General features: G+C 38.8%; 3 protein-coding genes across 3 annotated transcripts; all 3 read right to left on the bottom strand.

Moving 5' to 3' along the window:
• Positions 1–2,898: 2,898 nt before the first annotated feature.
• On the bottom strand, positions 2,899–11,935 carry LOC134348779 (gamma-crystallin S-1-like). The gene is made up of 4 exons (XM_063052584.1): positions 11,923–11,935; positions 5,690–5,709; positions 4,599–4,841; positions 2,899–3,174 (listed from the first exon to the last, which is right to left on the bottom strand). Exons 1-4 carry the CDS (start codon positions 11,933–11,935, stop codon positions 2,899–2,901), a joined length of 552 nt encoding a protein of 183 aa, XP_062908654.1.
• Positions 11,936–12,325: 390 nt separating this feature from the next.
• Positions 12,326–17,768, bottom strand: LOC134348778 (gamma-crystallin S-1-like). The gene is made up of 3 exons (XM_063052582.1): positions 17,691–17,768; positions 13,623–13,865; positions 12,326–12,601 (listed from the first exon to the last, which is right to left on the bottom strand). The coding sequence occupies exons 1-3, from the start codon at positions 17,766–17,768 to the stop codon at positions 12,326–12,328; spliced, it is 597 nt and encodes a 198-aa protein (XP_062908652.1).
• Positions 17,769–19,746: 1,978 nt separating this feature from the next.
• LOC134348777 (gamma-crystallin S-1-like) lies at positions 19,747–21,468 on the bottom strand. Its single transcript, XM_063052581.1, has 3 exons — positions 21,460–21,468; positions 21,131–21,373; positions 19,747–20,022 (listed from the first exon to the last, which is right to left on the bottom strand). The coding sequence occupies exons 1-3, from the start codon at positions 21,466–21,468 to the stop codon at positions 19,747–19,749; spliced, it is 528 nt and encodes a 175-aa protein (XP_062908651.1).
• Positions 21,469–21,824: the final 356 nt, after the last annotated feature.

Raw genomic sequence — 21,824 nt, 5'->3', positions numbered from 1 at the left:
CCCATCTTGGACTCCTTCAGCTCACAAAGCACTCCTTGCAATCGCGTCTTCCCATCAGATCGAATCCTATGGCTGTCCCTCCCAATATTCTCTTCTCTGCCTCTCCCTCCAACAAGATCACGAACCCCACCAGTGTGCATCACAAATCTCTCTAGCATCTAACATCTTCTCCCAATTTTACCATCCTGATTGGCTGATACAACATTCATAAGCTGAAACTCATGGTCCCTTATTTTTAACTGAAACCTAAACATTCTACCAGCAGAACACACTGCTTTTACAGAAAGCTCCCAAATGAAATACCCCACCCCAATTCTTAAACAGGGCATTACATGTTAAATATGTTGTTCTTTCTTGTTTAGCCTGTAACATTATATCTGGACAGTTATTATAGATTGTCTTATCTGTAATAATAGATTGGATGTAACATAATTTCTAGAACTGACTCTAGTAGTGGATTAGGCTACTATTTATAGTAAGGTATGGTGTCATTTCTGAAGTTGGATTTTAAAACAAGATGTTGGTGAATGATATTTGCCACTGATTGTGCCTGTGTAAGTAATCAGATTGAGTTAAACTGCTACAGGATGTGCTGAATTGCTTTGGTTTCTCTTGGCATTTTCTGCATTTGTCATCTTGAACTTGTTGGTCTTTTATAACGTATTTTGGTAATTTTTTTGTGTTAACCACCTGGTTCTGTATTGCCACATGGAGCCCCTCTGTGTCTGTGAAGAAGTCTCAAACTCTAGCCAGGGGTTCGACATTTCCTTGCCAACAACTGATGTGTTCGAGTGTACATAGTGTTTTCTAAAATTTGACATTTCAGCTCGTAGTTTTCTTTGTAAATTCTCCAGATCAGGTTCGGACTAAGAAATTTTGACAAAAGGATATGTTAATATGGGGACAGTGAAAGTGTTTATTGTCTTTTTGTATTTTACTATGGAGCTCTTTTTGGCAAGACTTGAAGCAAATTCTGTCGAATGCTTTTTCTTTATCGCACTATGATCTAATTTCTCCGCTTTTTGATATCGGAAATACATAACTACACTTCGGACTCATCCATCAGTTGTACTGTATCGAGCTGCTCTGTTTTATATTCTACTAGCTCTATTGCACCTTTCTTTTTGTTTAACGATTTGCAGTTACCTAGTCCAAAGTTCATGTTTATATCTTTCAGAAATAGCTGTACTCTTTAAATTAATTGCTTTAGCTTTACTGACGAAGGAAGGAGCATATGATTTCAAATCATCCATGTATCGAATGTGTATCAATGTATCATTTGTTTGGTTGTTTCCAGTTTGATACACTGTTTTCTGCTCCTCCGTTCCTCTCTTTCCTCTCTCATCCAAAATCTAAGCTGTCTCATTTTAGACAACTCTACTCTCTTAAAAATACTGCGATCCTCAACCTTATACACAATTCATGTTTTTAAAAATCTCGATAAGGTCACATATCAGTTTCTTTCACTCTGGGGTATTTTTATGAAAAACAAGTTACATCTGAGATGATTATTTCAGGCAGTTCATTCAGTTCAAACATACACTACAGTTACTTGGCTTGTACATTACTGGGTTGTTGGTTTGCCAATTTCAGTGAGAAGATATTTCTCAACACCTTAACTTTAAGTATTTGCCCCATTATCTGATAGCTGTGACAACTGTCCAAGGCCCCAGTGGTGGAAAGATCTCAACGTCAACCCATTGGTGTGGCTCAGGATGTGTTTTTTTTCAATGAGATCATCCGCCACTCCAAATAACCACAGAAATGTGACTTAAATCTGGAAAAGTTCATCTGTCCTTACATTAGCATTCCTCAACAAGACATGAGGCAAGCTTCACAAAGTAAAGGTATTGCTGCTCTTTGCTACAGCTAAAAGCCTTGCTCTAATACTTACGATGCCCACATTCAAAATTAAAACCTTTCACAGTACTCTGCTCTGATTTAAATCCAGGGGAACTGAAAACCACCAAAAATATGTGGATTTATTAAGATTCAATTTCAGCTCAGATTGTGCTTCTATGTTAAACTGCTGTACACTTTCCTGATCTCTGTCATACTGTTATAGTGTTAAGTGGTGAGAAGTTAAGAGGTTCCAACAGAACCTGCCATTGTCCCCTTCTGGGACATTTCCCTAGATGGCTTCCACATCCTCATTCTGCCCCTACGATCTCCGGGTAGACAATTCCAGAGATTCCTCATCCTTTGCAGGACTTACCTTTCAGTCTAATTACATTCTTTCGGATCTGTATTTACTAAGGTTTAAATCATTCCTTCTGATTTGTTAAACTTCCTTAGAAGCTTCTGCAGCTTTAAATCATTCCACAACAATTTTGACTCAACTTCCATCCTTCACAATCCGGTCCCACACAGAATCACAAATATGTTTAAACTAGCCAGCAGATTTCTGTCCACTTCACCTTGTTGTTTATGCTGGTCTCAACTTTGGTAGAACTTATCATGATTTGTAAAAGTGCCACTTCCTCTGCTATTTAACGCCACATCTCTATATACATTGTTTTGACTTTTGTGAAGTCATTTCAAAAAACCATCAGAATCATGGAAATCATAAAGATAGATATTAGTACTCTAACTTCACTGGAAATATATTCAGAAATGGAACTTAATGCCTCTCAATAGACAATAACACAAGAGGCAAAGGACAACTTTCAATTCAGTTTATATTTTTCAGTTCCTATGAATCATCATAATGTTATCTGTTAACTGGAACTAACAGTGGTAAAACAATTTAATGTGGTAGTCAATTATGATTACTGTTCTAATGTGATTTCCAGTGGAATCAGGGTAAATGAATCAAATGAACTGATCATGTCATCAAAGGTATTTTATTACTTCCATAAATATTTCAACAAAAGAAAATCAGATTTTCAAGAGCCACTTTTAGAAGTCTCTCATGCGCCTGAAGGACCCGATCATTGAGTTGTAGCTGCCCCAGTCACTGTATCTCCTGTATTCCCCGGGTCTCAGGAAGTACTGTCGGCCTCTGTAGTTGGGATGTTCATAGAAGATCCAGTAGCCATCCATCACCTGACAGGAGTGGATATCACGGTAACGCAATCGATCGTAGACAGAGGGACAGTCATCCATGAATTCCATCATCTGTCCTGCAAAGTCAGGCCTCTCGTAAATCCTCATCCTGTAATTTCCACCTCGGTACTGGAATAGGAAACACAGAGTTTTAGTAATGATGTTTTGTAGTGTATTCTCCTATTATACACATCTGAACACCAATTGTCAGGTTGGACATTGACTTCAATGGGAAAGAAATTCAGATGAAATTTGATCATTTCACTAACGATGTCTCCAACTGGCATTGCTACTGGTTCAAATACGTGGAAGAAAAACCCAGGAGAAAATATGAGAAATTCTGCCTTTAGAACTTAGATGTCAACGATGTCTCCAACTGGCATTGCTACTGGTTCAAATACGTGGAAGAAAAACCCAGGAGAAAATATGAGAAATTCTGCCTTTAGAACTTAGATGTCAACGATGTCTCCAACTGGCATTGCTACTGGTTCAAATACGTGGAAGAAAAACCCAGGAGAAAATATGAGAAATTCTGCCTTTAGAACTTAGATGTCAACGATGTCTCCAACTGGCATTGCTACTGGTTCAAATACGTGGAAGAAAAACCCAGGAGAAAATATGAGAAATTCTGCCTTTAGAACTTAGATGTCAACGATGTCTCCAACTGGCATTGCTACTGGTTCAAATACATTAAAGATTAAACCGTGGATAAAATATGAGAAATTCTGCATTTGGAACTTAGAACATAAAACAGTACAGCACAGCAACAGAATCTTTGGACCGCAATGTTCTGGTGAACCAATTAAATTAGTAAATTTAAATTTATTTGGTCATTATATTAAAATGTGAACTAAACTATCCCTACTGCTTAAATAATGTCCATTTCCTTCCACTTCCCTCACATTCATGTGCCTAACGAAACATCTTGCAGAAGTTCCCATCTGTCTCCTAAGTGCATTCCAGGCACCCACAACTCTCTGGAAGAAACAATGCTTTCACATCACCTTTGAACTTACATCCGCACACCTTAAGTGCATGTCCTATGGTTTTATATCTTTTAACTGTGGGAAAAAGATACTGTCTGTCTACTCTATTGATAACTCTCATAATCTATGAAACTTCTGTCAGATCTCTCCCTCAGTGTTAGCTGCACCAGAGAAAATAACACAAAGTTGTCCACCCTTCTAATTCTAGCAGCAATCTAACAAGCCTCCCCTGAACCCTCTCCAAAGCTTCAACGTCCTTCCTATCATGGTGCGACAAAACTGTTGCAAAACTCCAGATAGCTAAAAAAGATCCGAAGAAGTTGGTCAAAGTCGCAGTAATCTCTGCTCTTGCCTCATTCTCTACCATGGGGTATATCCCATCAGCCCCTGGGGACTTGCGCAATTTAATGCTCTTTATGAGACCCATCACTCCCTCCTCCTTGAAATATCCTTGCATATTACACTTGGGCATATTAGATACCCAGTCGGCACTTGTGAGGCAAATTCTCCATCAGCAAAGCCAAACTGCAAAAGGTTAGATTCCCCGAAAAAGAAATTGCTACTTACATATGGGTAACTGCGACAGGACCTGATTGTGTCATTGAATCCCATCCAGCGCTGGTAGTCAGGATACTCTCCCCTGCTCAGGACATACTGGTATCCCATGTAGTTGGGTCTCTCATACAACACCCACCAGTCACTGTCAACACGGATGGAGTTACAGCGGTTGAAGTAAGGGGAGAGGTCGGCACAGTCAGAGCTGCACTCATAGTGCCGACCCTGGAAGTTTCTGTCTTCGAAGAAGATGATCTGTGGGAAGAAACATATCTCTGTTAATAGTTGCTCAGGTGTTCATGAAGAATTCTCATTTAGTTCATTTACTGAGTAGCCCTTGCCTTTCCCATTTTGAACACTGTGAGTCTGGTATCTAGCTGAATGTTTCACAGTCTAACACAAGTTGGTATTTATATGCAGGGTAGAAAGGCCTCACTGGCAGTTTCTTGTTATTCTGATGACACAACATTGAACATCAGCAAAATGTGACAAAATCCTTTTTTAAAATTTATTGTCAAAAAACAACAGAAAGACATTTGTTGCATCATGGATTCTTTCAGTTGTGCTTTCTTATCATTTTAATTGTTTAAACCAAATAGTTCAGGAACATTCACAGCTACATATCATCCAGGTCCATTCACCTCGGTCAAAGAAACATTTTGGTTTTCTTTCCAAACTGCTTACGTTAACGACAGACCTTATTAACCTGACAAACGTCTTTTAAAAATCAGTGTTCCTGCTACACAACACTGATCAACTATGTCTATTTTTTCATCCAGATGAGTCAAACGTGATTTGTCTTCAATAATATTTGCTGCCTCTTCCTTTGCAACCCACTTGATCCTCCAAAAGAGAGTTAAAATTGCCTTTCATAATGGTTCCTTGTAGTTTTCCAGCCTCCAGCATTCATTATGTTTGCTCCACTTCTCTTGCTGAATACGTTGAACAGTTAAAGCTTCCACTCTCATGTCATTGAAGAACTGTACACATGCACTTAACATTTCAATTGCCACCACATTCTGGATTTCCTCAACATCCTTGTGATATCCCATTCCATCTAATTCTTTCTTTTTGATGTGAGAAAAGTCAGTAACTCAATTTACTCTGGTTACAATAACTAACCCTGGTTTATGAGAATAATCATCGATCAGGGTGCCACTCAAAATAATTCAGTGTTTTTCTCAACAGGAGCCTGGATGAGCCATGTGATCTGTAATCTGGTGAAGACCAGAGCAGAGGCACTCCAGTCTTTTGGCCAAGAAAGAGAGGGAAGTGACAATTCACAGCAAAACTTGAATCAATGAAGGATGCTCGTCAAGTTGTGGCACAGCTTGAATGCTAACACTCCTTACAAAGTAAAACGAGGCACCATAGATGACAACAGGTTGTGAGCATCAGCATGTAGAAATGAGATTGAAAATTCTGCAAAGTGGTGTCACAATGATAACCTCTTACTCCCTGTCAGCAAGACCAAGGAGCTGATTATTGATTTCAGGAGGAAGAAACTGAGGGCCATGATCCAGTCATTATTGGAGGATCAGAGGCTGAGAGGATCAGCAACCTTAAGTTCCTTCATGTTACAATTTCATAAGACCAGTACTCTGCCCGGCTGAGAATATTGAAGGTAAGTCACATCTGAATTTGCTGATGAAAGAATAGAGGTAGCTGCTCATTGCTGTGCAATTATGAAGAAAGTACTGCAGTGCCTCTATTTACTTAGAGTATTACAATGATTCGGCTTGACATCTAAAGTATTGACAAACTTCTGTAGATGTGTAATGGAGAGTGTATTGCCCGGCTGCATCATGGCCAGGTATGGAAACACCAATGCCCTTGAATGGAATACACTGCAAAAAGTAATGGATATTGCCCAGTCCATTATGGGTAAAGACCTCTCCACTATTCAGCACATCTACATGGAGCGTTATCGCAGAAAAGCAGCATCTGTCATCAGGAAACCCTCGACTCAGGTCACGCTCTCTCTTCACTGCTGCTCTCTACAGGAGCCTCAGGACTCACAGCACCAGGTTTGGGAACAGTAGTACTCCTCCACCATCAAGCTCTTGAACCAGATGGAATCACTTCGCTCAACTTCACTTGTCCTAAGACTGAACTCTTCTTATGAACTTTACACTCACTTCAACGACTCTTCAGCTCATGTTCTCAATATTTATTGCTTATTTATTTATTATTATTGGTATGTTTTTATCTCAGCTTTAGATGGTAAAAGCTGAGGGACGGGCATAGCCAAGCAGATTCATTTCTCAATTGCAAGGAACTATTCAACTATTCAAGTAGTGTTTCGAATTTTGGCTTTCCGAAGATTTACATAAATATTGCTGGGTAGACCTAATTGTTTAATGCTATTGTGTACTGATTTTGGGTTGGAATAATACCAGTTGTAGAGATTACTATTAGAACCATAGAACCATAGAAACTACAGCACAGAAACAGGCCTTTTGGCCCTTCTTGGCTGTGCCGAACCATTTTCTGCCTAGTCCCACTGACCTGCACATGGACCATATCCCTCCATACACCTCTCATCCATGTATCTGTCCAAATTATTCTTAAATGTTAAAAAAGAACCCGCATTTACCACCTCGTCTGGCAGCTCATTCCATACTCCCACCACTCTCTGTGTGAAGAAACCCCCCCTAATGTTCCCTTTAAACTTTTCCCCCCTCACCCTTAACCCATGTCCTCTGGTTTTTTTCTCCCCTTGCCTCAGTGGAAAAAGCCTGCTTGCATTCACTCTATCCTAACCTATTCAACCTTTCTCTGTAACTGAGTTTCTCAAGTCCCAGCAACATCCTTCTAAACCTTCTCTGCACTCTTTCAACCTTATTTATATCCTTCCTGTAATTTGGTGACCAAAACTGAACAGATTCGGCCTCACCAATGCCTTATACAACCTCATCATAACATTCCAGCTCTTATACTCAATACTTTGATTAATAAAGGCCAATGTACCAAAAGCTTTCTTTACAACCCTATCTACCTGTGACACCACTTTTAGGGAATTTTGTATCTGTATTCCCATATCCCTCTGTTCCACTGTGCTCCTCGGTGCCTTACCATTAACCCTGTATGTTCTACCTTGGTTTGTCCTTCCAACATGCAATACCTCACACTTGTCTGTATTAAACTCCATCTGCCATTTTTCAGCCCATTTTTCCAGCTGGTCCAAGTCCCTCTGCAGGCTCTGAAAACCTTCCTCACTGTCTACTACACCTCCAATCTTTGTATCATCAGCAAATTTGCTGATCCAATTTACCACATTATCATCCAGATCATTGATATAGATGACAAATAACAATGGACCCAGCACTGATCCCTGTGGCACACCACTAGTAACAGGCCTCTACGCGGAGAAGCAATTCTCTACTGCCACTCTTTGGCTTCTTCCATTGAGCCAATGTCTAATCCAATTTACCACCTCTCCATGTATACCTAGCAACTGAATTTTCCTAACTAACCTCCCATGCAGGACCTTGTCAAAGGCCTTACTGAAGTCCATGTAGACAATATCCACTGCCTTCCCTTCATCCACTTTCCTGGTAACCTCCTCGAAAAACTCCAATAGATTGGTCAAACATGACCTACCACACACAAAACCATGTTGACTCTCCCTAATAAGTCCCTGTCTATCCAAATGCTTGTAGATTCTGTTTCTTAGTACTCCCTCCAATAACTTACCTACTACCGACATTAAACTTACTGGTCTATAATTTCCCGGATTACTTTTCGATCCTTTTTTAAACAACGGAACAACATGAGCCACTCTCCAATCCTCCGGCACCTCACCTGTAGACAGCGACATTTTAAATATTTCTGCCAGGGCCCCCGCAATTTCAACACTAGTCTCCTTCAAGGTCCGAGGGAACACCCTGTCAGGTCCTGGGGATTTATCCACTTTAATTTTCCTCAAGACAGCAAGGACCTCCTTCTTTTCGATCTGTACAGTTTCCATAATCTCACTACTTGTTTCCCTTAATTCCATAGACTTCATGCCAGTTTCCTTAGTAAACACAGACGCAAAAAACTTATTTAGGATCTCCTCCATTTCCTTTGGTTCCGCACATATCCGACCACTCTGATCTTCAAGAGGACCAATTTTATCCCTTACAATCCTTTTGCTCTTAATATACCTGTAAAAGCTCTTTGGATTATCCTTCACTTTGACTGCCAAGGAAACCTCATGTCTTCTTTTAGCCCTCCTGATTTCTTTCATAAGTATTTTCTTGCACTTCTTATACTCCTCAAGCACCTTATTTACTCCCTGCTTCCTATACATGTTATACAACTCCCTCTTCTTCTTTATCAGAGTTGCAATATCCCTTGAGAACCAAGGTTCCTTATTCCTATTCACCTTGCCTTTAATCCTGACAGGAACATACAAATTCTGCACTCTCAAAATTTCTCCTTTGAAGGCTTCCCACCTACCGATCACATCCTTGCCAGAGAACAAGCTGTCCCAATCCACGCTTTTTAGATCCTTTCTCATTTCTTCAAATTTGGCCTTCTTCCAGTTAAGATCCTCAACCTTAGGACCAGATCTATCCTTGTCCAATATCAAGTTGAAACTAATAGTGTTATGATCACTGATTGAGACAATATATAACCTGTTCATGTTTTTTATAGTCTTTCAAATTCCTCTTCTAATTCTGCATATTTCTGGTCTTTCTTTTTAATTGTTGATTTCTGTATCTTATATCTGTTTTGAATGGCTCTATCTATTTGTCACTGCAATCTTGACTCATTAGCCCACTCTGCTAACAGCTACCTGACTGAGTAGTGAGAAGGCTACGTTTTATAAACAATATACAGCTTGGTTTGGTGTGATATGGGGTTCAACAAAAAGGAAAGTTGGGATGTTCTGATTAACGGAACACCAAGTTGAGTGAATACCATGTAAATACCGACAATACACAATTATCATTCATCAAGAAATAACAGGTCATATCCCACATACAATTATAATGAAAGTGTATTTACTAATTTCAGCTTTATCAAACAGTTATTAAGAGAAACAAAAGAAAGTAAAGACAGAAAGTGCCCATTACAGTTATACCAGTTTGAATATCCATATGGCGTTGGAGTTGGTATTATCCTAAAGCTGGAAATGACCATTACTCATGATGCTGAATTCCTATCACCAATCACTAGCAGAGCTTCGCATCTTGAACTCCATCTTCTCACGAAGCACTCCTTGCAATCGCGTCTTCCCGTCGGATCGAATTCCACGGCCATCCCTCCCAATATTCTCTTCTCTTCAACTGCCACCAATAAGATCACAAACCCCACCAGTGTCCATCACAAATATCTGTACGCCCAGCTCACTCTAGAACCTTCTCCCAATTCCACCATACTGATGGCTGACAAAACATTCAGAAACTGAACATCATACTCCTTTATCTTTTAGCTGAAACCAAAACATTCTACCAGCAGAACACGCTGTTTTTACAGAAAGCTCCTAAATGAAAAACCCCAAGGCATTAGCAGTAGAAATTTTAAACAGGGCATTACATATTAAATAAGTTGTTTTTTCTTGTTTAGCCTGTAATATTTTATCCGGATAGTTATTATAGATTGTCTTAAGGTAATAATAGATTGGTTGTAATATAATTTCTAGGACTGACTGTGATAGTGGGTTGGGGTTTATTTATCATAAAGTATGGTATCTTTTCTGAGGTTGCATTTTAAAGCAAAGTTTTGGTGAATGGTACTTTTTACTTGATTATGACCGTGCAAGTAATCAGTTTGTGTTAAACTGCTGCAGGATACCGTAATGTGCTGAATTGTTCTGGTTTCTCTTGACATTTTCTTCAATCATTTTAAATTTTTGGTCTTTTATTATGTATTTTGATACTTAATTACATTTCCGACTCATCCATCAACTGTATTGTGCTGCTCTGTTTTATATTCTACTCGCTCTATTGCACTTTTCTTTATATTTAACATTTTTCAGTTATCTAGTCCAAAGTTCATGTTTATATCCTTTGAAAATAGTTCCACTCTTTAAGTTAATTGTTTTAGCTTTCCTGATGAAGGAAGGAGCATATAATTTCAAATCGTCCATGTATCGAAGATGTGTCAATGAATCATTTGTTTGGTTGTTTCTAGTTTGATACACTATTTTCTGCTCCTCAGTTCCTCTCTTTCCTCTCTCATCCAAATCTAAGCTGTCTCATGTTAAACCTCTACTCTCAGAAAAATACTGTGACCCTCAACTTTATACACAATTCATTTTTTAAAAACCTCGATAATGTCACATATCAGTTTCTTTCACACTGGGGAAGTTTTTATGTTTAAGGAAGTTACATCTGAGATGTTTATTTCAGGCAGTTCATTCAGTTGATACATACACTACAGCTATTTAACTCCTCCATTACTGGGTTGTTGGTTTGCCAATTTCAGTGAGAAGATATTTCTCAACAACTCAACTTTAAATATTTGACCCATTATCTGACAGCTGTGACAACTGTCCAAGACCCCAGTGATGGAAAGATCTCAACATCAACCCCTTTGTGTGGTTTAGGCTGTGATTTCAGTCAATAAGATCATCCTTCACTCGACTCCAAAAAAGCACAGAAATGTGACTTAAATCTGGAAAAGTTCTTTTGTCCCTCAACAAGACATGAGGCAAGCTTTCCAAAGTAAGGTATTGCTGCTCTTTACTACAGCAAAAAGCCCTGTTCTAATATCTGTGGTGCCCACTTTCAGAATTAAAACCTTCTCAGCGCTCTGCTTTGATTTAATTCCAGGTGAACTGAAAACCACCAAAAATATGTGGATTTGTTAAGATTCAATTTCAGCTCAGATTGTGCTTCTATGTTAAACCACTATACACTTTCCCGATCTCTGTCATACTGTTATAGTATTAAGTGGTAAGAGGTTAAAAAGTTCCATCAGAACCTGTCATTGTCCTCTTCTGGGCCATTTCCCCATATCCCGATTTCCCTAGACTGTTTCCACTTCCTCGATCTGCCTCTACAATCTCCGGATAGACAATTGCAGAGATTCATCATCCTTTCAAAGACTTATATTTCAGTCTAATTACATTATTTCGGATCTGTGTTTACTAAGGTTTAAATAATGCTTTCCGATTTTGTTAAATTCCCTTAGAAGCTTCTGCAGCTTTAAATCATTCCACATCAATTTCGACTCAACTTCCCTCCTTCACAATCCGGTCCCACACAGAATCATAAATATGTTTAAACTAGCCAGCAGATTTCTGTCCATTTCACCTTGTTGTTCATGCTGGTCTCAACTTGAATTCATCATGTTTTGTAAAAGCATCGTTTTCTGTGCTGTTTAATTCCATGTCTCCATTTACGTAGCTTCGTCATTGTAAAATCATTTATTTTGTAAAGTCATTTCAAAGAACCATCAGAATTATGGAAATCATAAAGATAGATATTTATACTCATTCAATTCATTGGAAATATATTCAGAAATGGAGCGTAATGCCTCTCAATAGGCACAAAAACACGAGGCAAAGAACAACTTTCAATTCAATTTATATTCTTCAGCCTCCTATGAATCATCATAATGTTACCTGTATATTGGAACCAACTGTGGTAACACAATTTATTGTACTCTATTATGATTACTGTTCTGATGTGATTTTCGGTGGAATCAGGGTAAATGAATCGAATGAGCAAATAGTGTCATCAAATGTATTTTATTGTATTGGTAAATATTTCAACAAAATAAAATCAGATTTTCAAGAGCCACTTTTAGAAGTCCCTCATGCACCTGAAGGACCCAATGGTTGAGTTGTAGCCGCCCCAGTCACTGAATCTCCTGTATTCCCCGGGTCTCAGGAAGTACTGTCGGCCTCTGTAGTTGGGCTGCTCATAGAAGATCCAGTAACCATCCATCACCTGACAGGAGTGGATGTCACGGCAATGGAAATGATCGTAGACAGAGGGACAGTCGTCCATGAATTCCATCATCTGTCCTGCAAAGTCAGGCCTTTCGTAAATCCTCATCCTGTAGTTTCCACCTCGGTGCTGGAATAGGAAAAACACAGTTTTAGTCATGATATTTCGTAGGTCATTCACTCATTGTACACTACATCTGAACACTAATTCATAGTCTGGCCATTGACTTCAATGGGAAATAAAGTCAGGTGCAATTTGATCATTTCTCTAACCATTTGCCTCAACAATGTCTCCAACCGGCATTACTACTGGTTCAAATGGAAGCTAAAGGAAAATGTAGGAGAAAATATGAGAAGTTCTACATTTAGAACATAGATTATATGACAGTAGAGCACAGGAACAGGCCTTTTGGCCCACAATATTCTGCTGAACCAATTAAATTTGTAAATTAAATTTATGTGATCATTTAAATTAAATGGCAAACTAAACTGTCCCTTCTGCTTAAATAATGTCCATTTCCTTCCACTTTCCTCATATTCATGTGCCTAACGAAACATCTTGCAGAAGTACTCAACTGTCTGGCTCTAATAACACAGCAGGCAGCCTCTCACCTTAAGTGTATGTCCTCTGGTTTTATAGCTTTTAACTGTGGGGGAAAAAGATACTGTCTGACTACTCTATCATAATCTCATAATCTTATAAATCTTAAAAACCTCCCTCAGATCTCCCCCTCAGCCTTTGCCACTCCAGAGAAAAGAACACAATATAGCACGTGCCTTCTAATTCTGTCAGCATCCCGCCAAGTCTCCTCTGCACCCCCTACAAGGCCTTGACGTCCTTCCTATAATGATGTGAACAAAACTCTTGCTAAACTCCAGATAGCTAAAGAAGATCCAAAGACGTTGGTCAAGGTCCCAGCAATCTCATCTTCCCCTCTCAGTAACCTGGGGAATATCCCATCAGGCCCTGGTGACTTATCCAACTTAATTCTCTTTACAAGACCTAACACTACCACCTCCTATGCCTCAAAATTCCCTTCATAATAATACACTCAGGCATATTTGATACCCAGCAGGCACTTCCAAGGCAAATTCTCCATCAGCAAAGCCAAACTCCGAAGGATAAAATTCAGTTACCAACAGCAACTTACAGGTGGGTAACTGTGACAGGACTTGATACAGTCATTAAATCCCATCCAGCGCTGGTAGTCAGGATACTCTCCCCTGCTCAGGACATACTGGTATCCCATGTAGTTGGGTCTCTCGTACACCACCCACCAGTCACTCTCAACACGGATGGAGTTACAGCGGCTGAAGTAAGGGGAGAGGTCGTCACAGTCGGAGCTGCACTCATAGTGCCGACCCTGGAAGTTCCTGTCCTCGTAGAAGATGATCTGTGGGAAGAAACATATCTGTGTTAATAGTTGCTCAGGTGTTCATGAAGAATTCTCATTTAGTTCATTTACTGAGTAGCTCTTGCCTTTCCCATATTGAACACTGTGAGTCTGGTATCTAGCTGAATGTTTCACTGTCTAACACAAGTTGGTATTTATATGCAGGGCAGAAAGGCCTCACTAGGCAGTTTCTTGTTATTCTGATGACACAACATTAAACATCAGCAAAATGTGACAAAATCCTTTTTTTCATTTATTGTCAAAAAACAACAGAAAGACATTTGTTGCATCGTGGATTCTTTCAGTTGTGCTTTCTTATCATTTTAATTGTTGTTTCAACTAAACAGTTTAGGAACATTCACAGCTACGTATCACCTAGGTCCATTCACCTATGTCAAAGTAACATTCTGAATCACTTTGCCAAACTGCCTACGTTAAGGAGACACCTTATTAAACTGACAAACATCTTTTGACAATCGATCTGTATAGCTTCTGCTACACAACACTGATCCGCCACCTTTATTCTTTCATCAGCAAATTCAGCCAGATGAGTCACATATGATTTGCCTTCAATAACCTCTGCTGTCTCTCCCTTCATAACCCACTTGATCCTCCAAGTAAGAGTTAATATTGCCTTCCGCAGTGGTTCCTTGTAGTTTTCCCACTTCTGGCATTCATGATGTTTGCTCCATTTCTCTTGGTGAACACGTTGAACAATCAAAGCCTTCCACTCTCCTGTCATTGAAGAACTGTACACATACACTCAGCATTTCAATTACCTCTACATTCTGGATTTTCTCACCCTCCTTGTGCTATCTCATTCCTGTTAATTTTTTTTACTGATGTGAGAAAGGCCAATCAATTAGTAATTGCTTCTGATAAACTGGTGGATTATAAAAGCAGTCGCAGACGAGTGTGTCCCCACAAAATCATTCAGCGCCTTCCCCAACCAGGACCCCTAGATGAACCATGAGATACGTAATCTGCTTAGAGCCAGATGAGATGCACTCAGGTCTGGCGACCAGCAAAGATACAAGATGTCCAAATACGATCTCCGGAATGCATTTCATGGGCTAAACTGGAATTAATGATGGATGCTCAAGGCTGTGTGAGGGTGTGAATGATATGACCGCTTACAAAATGAAAGTAAGATTCAGAATCAGTTTCAATGTCACTGGCATATGTTGTGAAAGTTGTTAGCTTTAAAGCAGCAGCACAGTGAAGTACATGATAAATAAATATAGGGAAAAATGAAGTATATACGATTAAATAGTTAATTTTATATAAGTAGTGCAGAAAAGAAATAAAAAAGTGCCGAGGCAATGTTCCCTCTAACTTGTAATGACCAGTGTGCCCAAAAATCTTGTGCTGTGCAATTCTTTGCCCAGTGACATCAACGTGTGAACATTGAAAAATTTCTTCAATGAAAACAGTATAAATTAGCCAGTTCTAAAATCTGCAGACAAATCGTCCCAAACACCACATTGACAACAACATCTGTATCAAAAATTGGAAAAGGAAATATATATTTGTGTACAATAGTGAAATGTGCTTAATATGTCAACAGGGTGACAACAGGGTGACCTTTTATGCGTAGTTTAATTTCTTTTGTGCTATAGTAACAAAAGAACAAGCAGGGTGGACAAAGGAGAGGCAGTGGATGTTATTTACTTGGATTTTCAGAAGGCATTTGGTAAGGTGCCATGCATGAGGCTGCTTAACAAGATAAAATCCCATGGCATTATAGGAAAGATACTGACATGGATAGAGGAATGGCTGACAGGCAGGAGGCAGCGAGTGGGAATAAAGGTGGCTTTTTCTGGTTGGCTACCAGTGACTAGTGGTGTTCCTCATGGGTCAGTATTGGGACTACTACTTTTCGCATTGTTTGTCAATGATTTGGATAATGGAATTGATGGCTTTGCGGATGATACAAAGGTAGGTGGAGGGGTAGGTAGTGCTGAGGAAGCAATGTGATTGCATCAAGGCTTTGACAAATTGGAAGAATGGGCAAAAAAGTGGCAGTTGGAATATAGTGTTGGGAAATGTATGATAATGCATTTTAGTAAAAGGGACAATAGTGCAGACTATTACCTAAATGGGGAGAAGGTTCAAATATCAGAGGTGCAGAGGGGCTTAGGAATCCTTGTTCAAGTCTTCCAGAAGGTTAATTTACAGGTTGAGTCTGTGGTAAAGAAGGCAAATGCAATGTTGGCATTTATTTTAAGGGGAATAGAATATAAAAGCGAGGAGATAATGCTGAGGCTTGAGAAGACACTAGTCAGGCTGCACTTGCATTACTGTCAACAGTCCTAGAGCCAATATCCCAGTAAGGATGTGTTGTCATTGGAGAGAGTCCAGAGGAGGTTCACGAGGATGATTTGGAAATGAAGGGGCGACCTTTTAGAACAGAGGTAAGAAAGAATTTCTTTAACCAGAGAGTATTGAATCTGTGGAATACTCTGCCACAGACTGCAATAGAGGCCAAGTGAGTGAGTATATTTCAGGTGGAAGTTGATAGTTTCCTGATCGGTCAGATCATCAAAGGATATGGCAAGAGAGCAGGTATATGGGTTGAGTGGGATCCTGGATCAGCCATGATGGAATGGTGGAGCAGACCTAATGGGCTGAATGGCCTACTTCTGATCCTTTGTCTAGGGTCTTATGGTCTTACGTGCATAATGTCTCAATTATATATTTTTTGTAAACAAGGATGATATTTTGATGGGTCATTTGTGATTCTCCTTTTAGGTAAAAAATATGTTTTAACTTCTGTCAAAAATTCAGGCACTTATTCAGGATTTTTCAGAAAATTGTTAATATGTATTAATTGGTACAAATGAAGGCAAGTACATTTTTCTCACTGCTAATACTTTTCTAGTGGGTATTTTTTATAACCTCTTTCAGCATATCTATTGTGACTTCGGGTATTTTCATTCCTTCATGTGTGTGTGTGTGTTTCAATGGCCTGTGTAAATCTTTCTCATTGTTTCTTAACTGATAATTCTGTTTGCTTCCTCTCGCACATTTCATATACCTATTTAGTCTGGCTTTGTGTGCACAAGCTTTTGTTTTAGTGTACTGGTATCTATAAATTCTACATTGCTTTTGTTAGGCTGATCGTTTCTTGTATGGACTTTACATTTCCTTTTGTATTTCCTTAGCTTTTCCCTTATCATTCTTGCTCAGGTTATCCATTTTATATCTATTAGGTGGGCTATTTCTGCTCTTAGGTTTTCATTTTTTAAAATCACTTCTGCCATTATGGTATTTTGATTTCATTGCTCAATTTTGGGTCTCTATTAATGAGTCCCTCTGTTTTGTAGCCATTGTACTGTACTGCTGATAATGCTACACAGTATATTATGTGTAGTTCTTCAATTGTGGCAAGTTTTCCAAAATATTGTGGTATTATAATATTGTTGAGAGTATTAACAATTTTTGCAAATTTTGATGATGTATTTTACTTTGACATGTGGGGTCTCTTTGTTGGATCAATACCCATATATTCTGTCAGTGTGGTGTTAAATATTTGGATAATTTTGTCTGTAAGCTCAGCTTTATCATCGGCATTTTGCGAAGGCTCTACATATGTGTTGCTGCTGTTAACGTTGGATTGTGAAGCAGCTGAAATAATTCTATTTCCATCAGCACTTTGGTGGATTGTATCTTCATTATTCTCTTGCATAGCATTGTTATAGTTTTAGGTTGGCTTCTTTGAAGCTCTTGTGCAACTTCATGTTTTATTTGGTTTAACATGTCTATAGGAATTAAGTTATCTTTTACTCTCACTCCAAATTGATTTTCTATTCATTGTGCATTTACTTGCATGACAGGATATTGTGTTATAAACTGTTGATGAAGTTTGTCCTTGTATGCTGTCCTGACAGAATCAAGTTCCATTGCTCGATAATATGTATGCATTGTGAATGTGTTAACCTCTATTAGTTTTTTTTCTCAGCTCAAGCTGGTAAAAGCTGAGGTACAGGCATAGCCAAGCACACTCATTTCTCGAATACTAGGTACTTCCAGATTTTCTAGTGGTGTTTAACGTTATGGCTTTCTGAAGATTTATATAGATATTGCTGTGTAGACCAGATTGTTTAATTCTATTGTGTCATGCCTTTTGAATGATACCATCTGGACAATGTATACCCTGTTCATGTTCCAAAGTCTTTCAACTTCCTCTTTTAATTCAGCATATTTCTGGTGTTTTACACATTTTGATTTCTATAATTTCTGTGCGTTTGGAGTGGCTACCTGTATACCTATTAAGTAAGTTGTTTTGCTTGTTTATCCTGTATTATTATATGCAGACGGTTATTATGGATTATCCTTTCCGTGATAACGGATCGGTCATAATATAATTTGTGGTTTTCTGACTCTAAAACTGGATCAGGGTTGTACCTATAGTAAGATATGGTGTTTTTTTATTAGTTTGTAATTTAAAGCAAGATTTTGATGAATGATGTTTGCCACTTAATTGTGCCTGTGTTAAGTAATCAAATTGAGTTAAATTGCTACATGATCCTGTAATGTGTCGAATGTTTCTGTTTTTCCTTGGTATTTTCTACACTTATCATCTTGAATTTGTTGATCTTTTATTATGCATTTTTGATATATTCTTGTGTGTAAAGCACCTGGTCCTGTATTTCCACAAGGAACTGTTCTGTTTCTGGGAAGAGGTATCCAACTCTGAGCCAGGTGTTCGACACTTCCTTGGCGACATTCAGTCACTCAGATCGTGGAGATGGAGGGTCTTCCATGGAGGATCATACCATTCCATCGGTTGACTTTTTCCTCAATAGTGACAGTGTCTTTATTTCTCTGGGTTGTGATCCCATTTAAGGTAGTGGTATATACTTATCAGAATTGCATATGCTTCTGTGAAATGCTAAATCCTGTTTTCATTGATGAAAGTATATCTTTAGAAGGTTTATCTAACTGTTGTGTAAATCTTTAATGTCTTTAATTCCTCTTCCCACTTCTGTCCTGGGTAGTGTTAATCTAATACATCATGTTTTCTGAAATCTGTCATTTCAGTTCTTATTTTTCTTTATAAATTTTCCAGATTTGTTTTGGAGAAAGATATTATGCCAAAGGAATATGTAAATATGGTATAACAAAAGTGTTTATTGCCTTTTTTATAATTTTAATATTGAGCTCTGTTTGGCTGATTTTCTTAAACCTTGAAGTAAATTTTGTCAAAAGTATTTCCTGTATCACACTATGATCTATTTTCTTTCCTTGTTGATATCCCAAATACTTGTATGTTTCATATTCATCCATTGGTTGTATTGTATCCTGCTGCTCTGTTTTATATTCTACTAGCTCTGTTGCACCTTTCTTTATGTTTAATGTTCTGCGTCTATCCTGTCCAAAGTTCATGTTTATATCTTTCAAAAATAGTTCTACTATTTGAATTAATTCCTTTAGCTTTACTAATGAAGCAGCGTGTAATTTCAAATCATCCATGTATACTATTAATAATATATATATATATAACTTGTGAAACTCCTTCAACATAGCAATATAGCAACATGAAAGATTTCTGCTTTTCTGCAGGGCTTGATTTAGAATTATGGAATCCGTTATCAGTTGTTCCTCATATCCTTTTATACCCTTCCAACATCCTTTCTGCTCTTCTGTAAGTATATTGTGGTTATCCAAATTACTGGTGATTAGTTGTGAGACACGTGATGTTACTATTTGTTTGTAAACAAGTAATAGAATGATATTCCTCAGATTATGATTACTGTTCTATTGTGATTTCCAGTGGAATCAGGGTAAATGAATTAATGAGCTGATAGAGTCATCAAAGGGATTTTATTGCCTCCATAAATGTTTCAACAGGTCAAAATCAGATTTTTAAGATCCACTTTTAGAAGTCCCTCATGCGCCTGAAGGACCCGATCATTGAGTTGTAGGCGCCCCAGTCACTGTATCTCCTGTATTCCCCGGGTCTCAGGAAGTACTGTCGGCCTCTGTAGTTGGGATGTTCATAGAAGATCCAGTAACCTTCCATCACCTGACAGGAGTGGATGTCATGGTAACGGAAACGATCGTAGACAGAGGGACAGTCATCCATGAATTCCATCATCTGTCCTGCAAAGTCAGGCCTCTCGTAAATCCTCATCCTGTAGTTTCCTCCTCGATACTGGAATAGAGAAAAAAGACCGTTTTAGTAATAATCTTTTGACGATCGTTCACTCATTAAGCATTACATCAGAACACCAATTCACAGTCTTCAATGGGAAATAAAGTTAGATGCACTGTGAAAATTTCATTAATTATCTGTCTCCAACTGGCATTGCTGCTGATTCAAACATAAGTTAAAGGAAAACAAAGGAGAAAATATGAGAAATTCTGTATTTAGAACGTAGAACATAGAACAGTAGAGCACAGGAACAGGACTTTTGGCCCACAATTTTCTGCTGAACCAATTAAATTAGTAAACTTAAATTTAGTTGACTATTTAAATTAATTCTTCTCTGCGTAAGTAATGTCCTTATCCTTCAACATCCCTTATATGCATGTGCCTAAGACTCTCTTAAAAGCCCCTGGTGAGCCTGCCTCTAACATCACCCTGGGCAGCGTATTCCAGACACCCACCTCTCTCCATGTAAAAAAACTTGCCCTTCACATCTCCTTTGAGCATACACCCATTCACCTTAAATGCATGTTCTCTGGTATCTGATATTTTAACCGTGCGAGAAAGATACTGTCTATCTACTCTATCTATGCCTCTCTTGAAGTTAAAGACCTCTACGTGATGTCCACTCAACTTCTGCCACTCCAGAGAAAACAGCATAAGGTTGTCCAACATCTCATTATATCACATGCCCTCTAATCGAGAGCATCCTGATAAGCCCCTTCTACACCCTCTCCAACGTCTCGACATCATTCCAGTAATGGCGTCACCAAAATTGTAAGCAATATGCAAGATGACGAAAAAAGACAAGAAGTTGTTGCTCAAGGTCCCAGCAATCTTATCTCTTGCCTCTCTCAGTAACCTCGGTTATATTCCATCAGGCCCTGGGGACTTAGGTGCATTAATGCTCGTTAAGAGACCCAACACTACCTCCGTCTTTACATTGATGTCATGCTGAACCTTCGCAAACCAAAGCTCTGCTGTGTTTTCTTTGTAATTGCACAACACTGCATATAAATAAACAAGCATACTTAATACCCATTAGACAATTGCTGGCATCTTCAAAGACAAACTGCAACGGATCAAATGCCCTGGAAAAAAAATAGAAACGTACGTATGGGTAGCTGCGACAGGACTTGACACAGTCATTGAATCCCATCCAGCGCTGGTAGTCAGGATACTCTCCCCTGCTCAGGACATACTGGTATCCCATGTAGTTGGGTCTCTCGTACAACACCCACCAGTCACTGTCAACACGGATGGAGTTACAGCGGCTGAAGTAAGGGGAGAGGTCGGCACAGTCGGAGCTGCACTCATAGTGCCGACCCTGGAAGTTCCTGTCCTCGTAGAAGATGATCTGTGGGAAGAAACATATCTGTGTTAATAGTTGCTCAGGTGTTCATGAAGAATTCTCATTTAGTTCATTTACTGAGTAGCCCTTGCCTTTCCCATTTTGAACACAGTTAGTCTGGTAACCAGCTGAATGATTCAGTCTAACACAAGTTGGTATTTATATGCAGGGTAGAAAGACCTCACTAGGCAGTTCCTTGTTATTCTTATGACACAACATTATACATCAGCAAAATGCAACGAAATCCTTTCTTTCATTTATTGTAGAAAAGCAACAGAAAGACATTTGTTGCATAGATCCTTTCAGTTGTGCTTTCTTATCATTTTAATTGTTTCAACCAAACAGTTCGGGAAAATTCACAGCTACGTATCACCCAGGTCCATTCACCTAGGTCAATGTCACATTTTGGTTCTCTTTCCCAAAAGACCTAAATTGAATTTATACCTTATTAAACTGA

The sequence above is a fragment of the Mobula hypostoma genome, chromosome 6 (genome assembly GCF_963921235.1).
Source record: "Mobula hypostoma chromosome 6, sMobHyp1.1, whole genome shotgun sequence".
Taxonomy (NCBI): domain Eukaryota; kingdom Metazoa; phylum Chordata; class Chondrichthyes; order Myliobatiformes; family Myliobatidae; genus Mobula; species Mobula hypostoma.
This window is presented reverse-complemented; position numbering and strand designations above follow the sequence as displayed.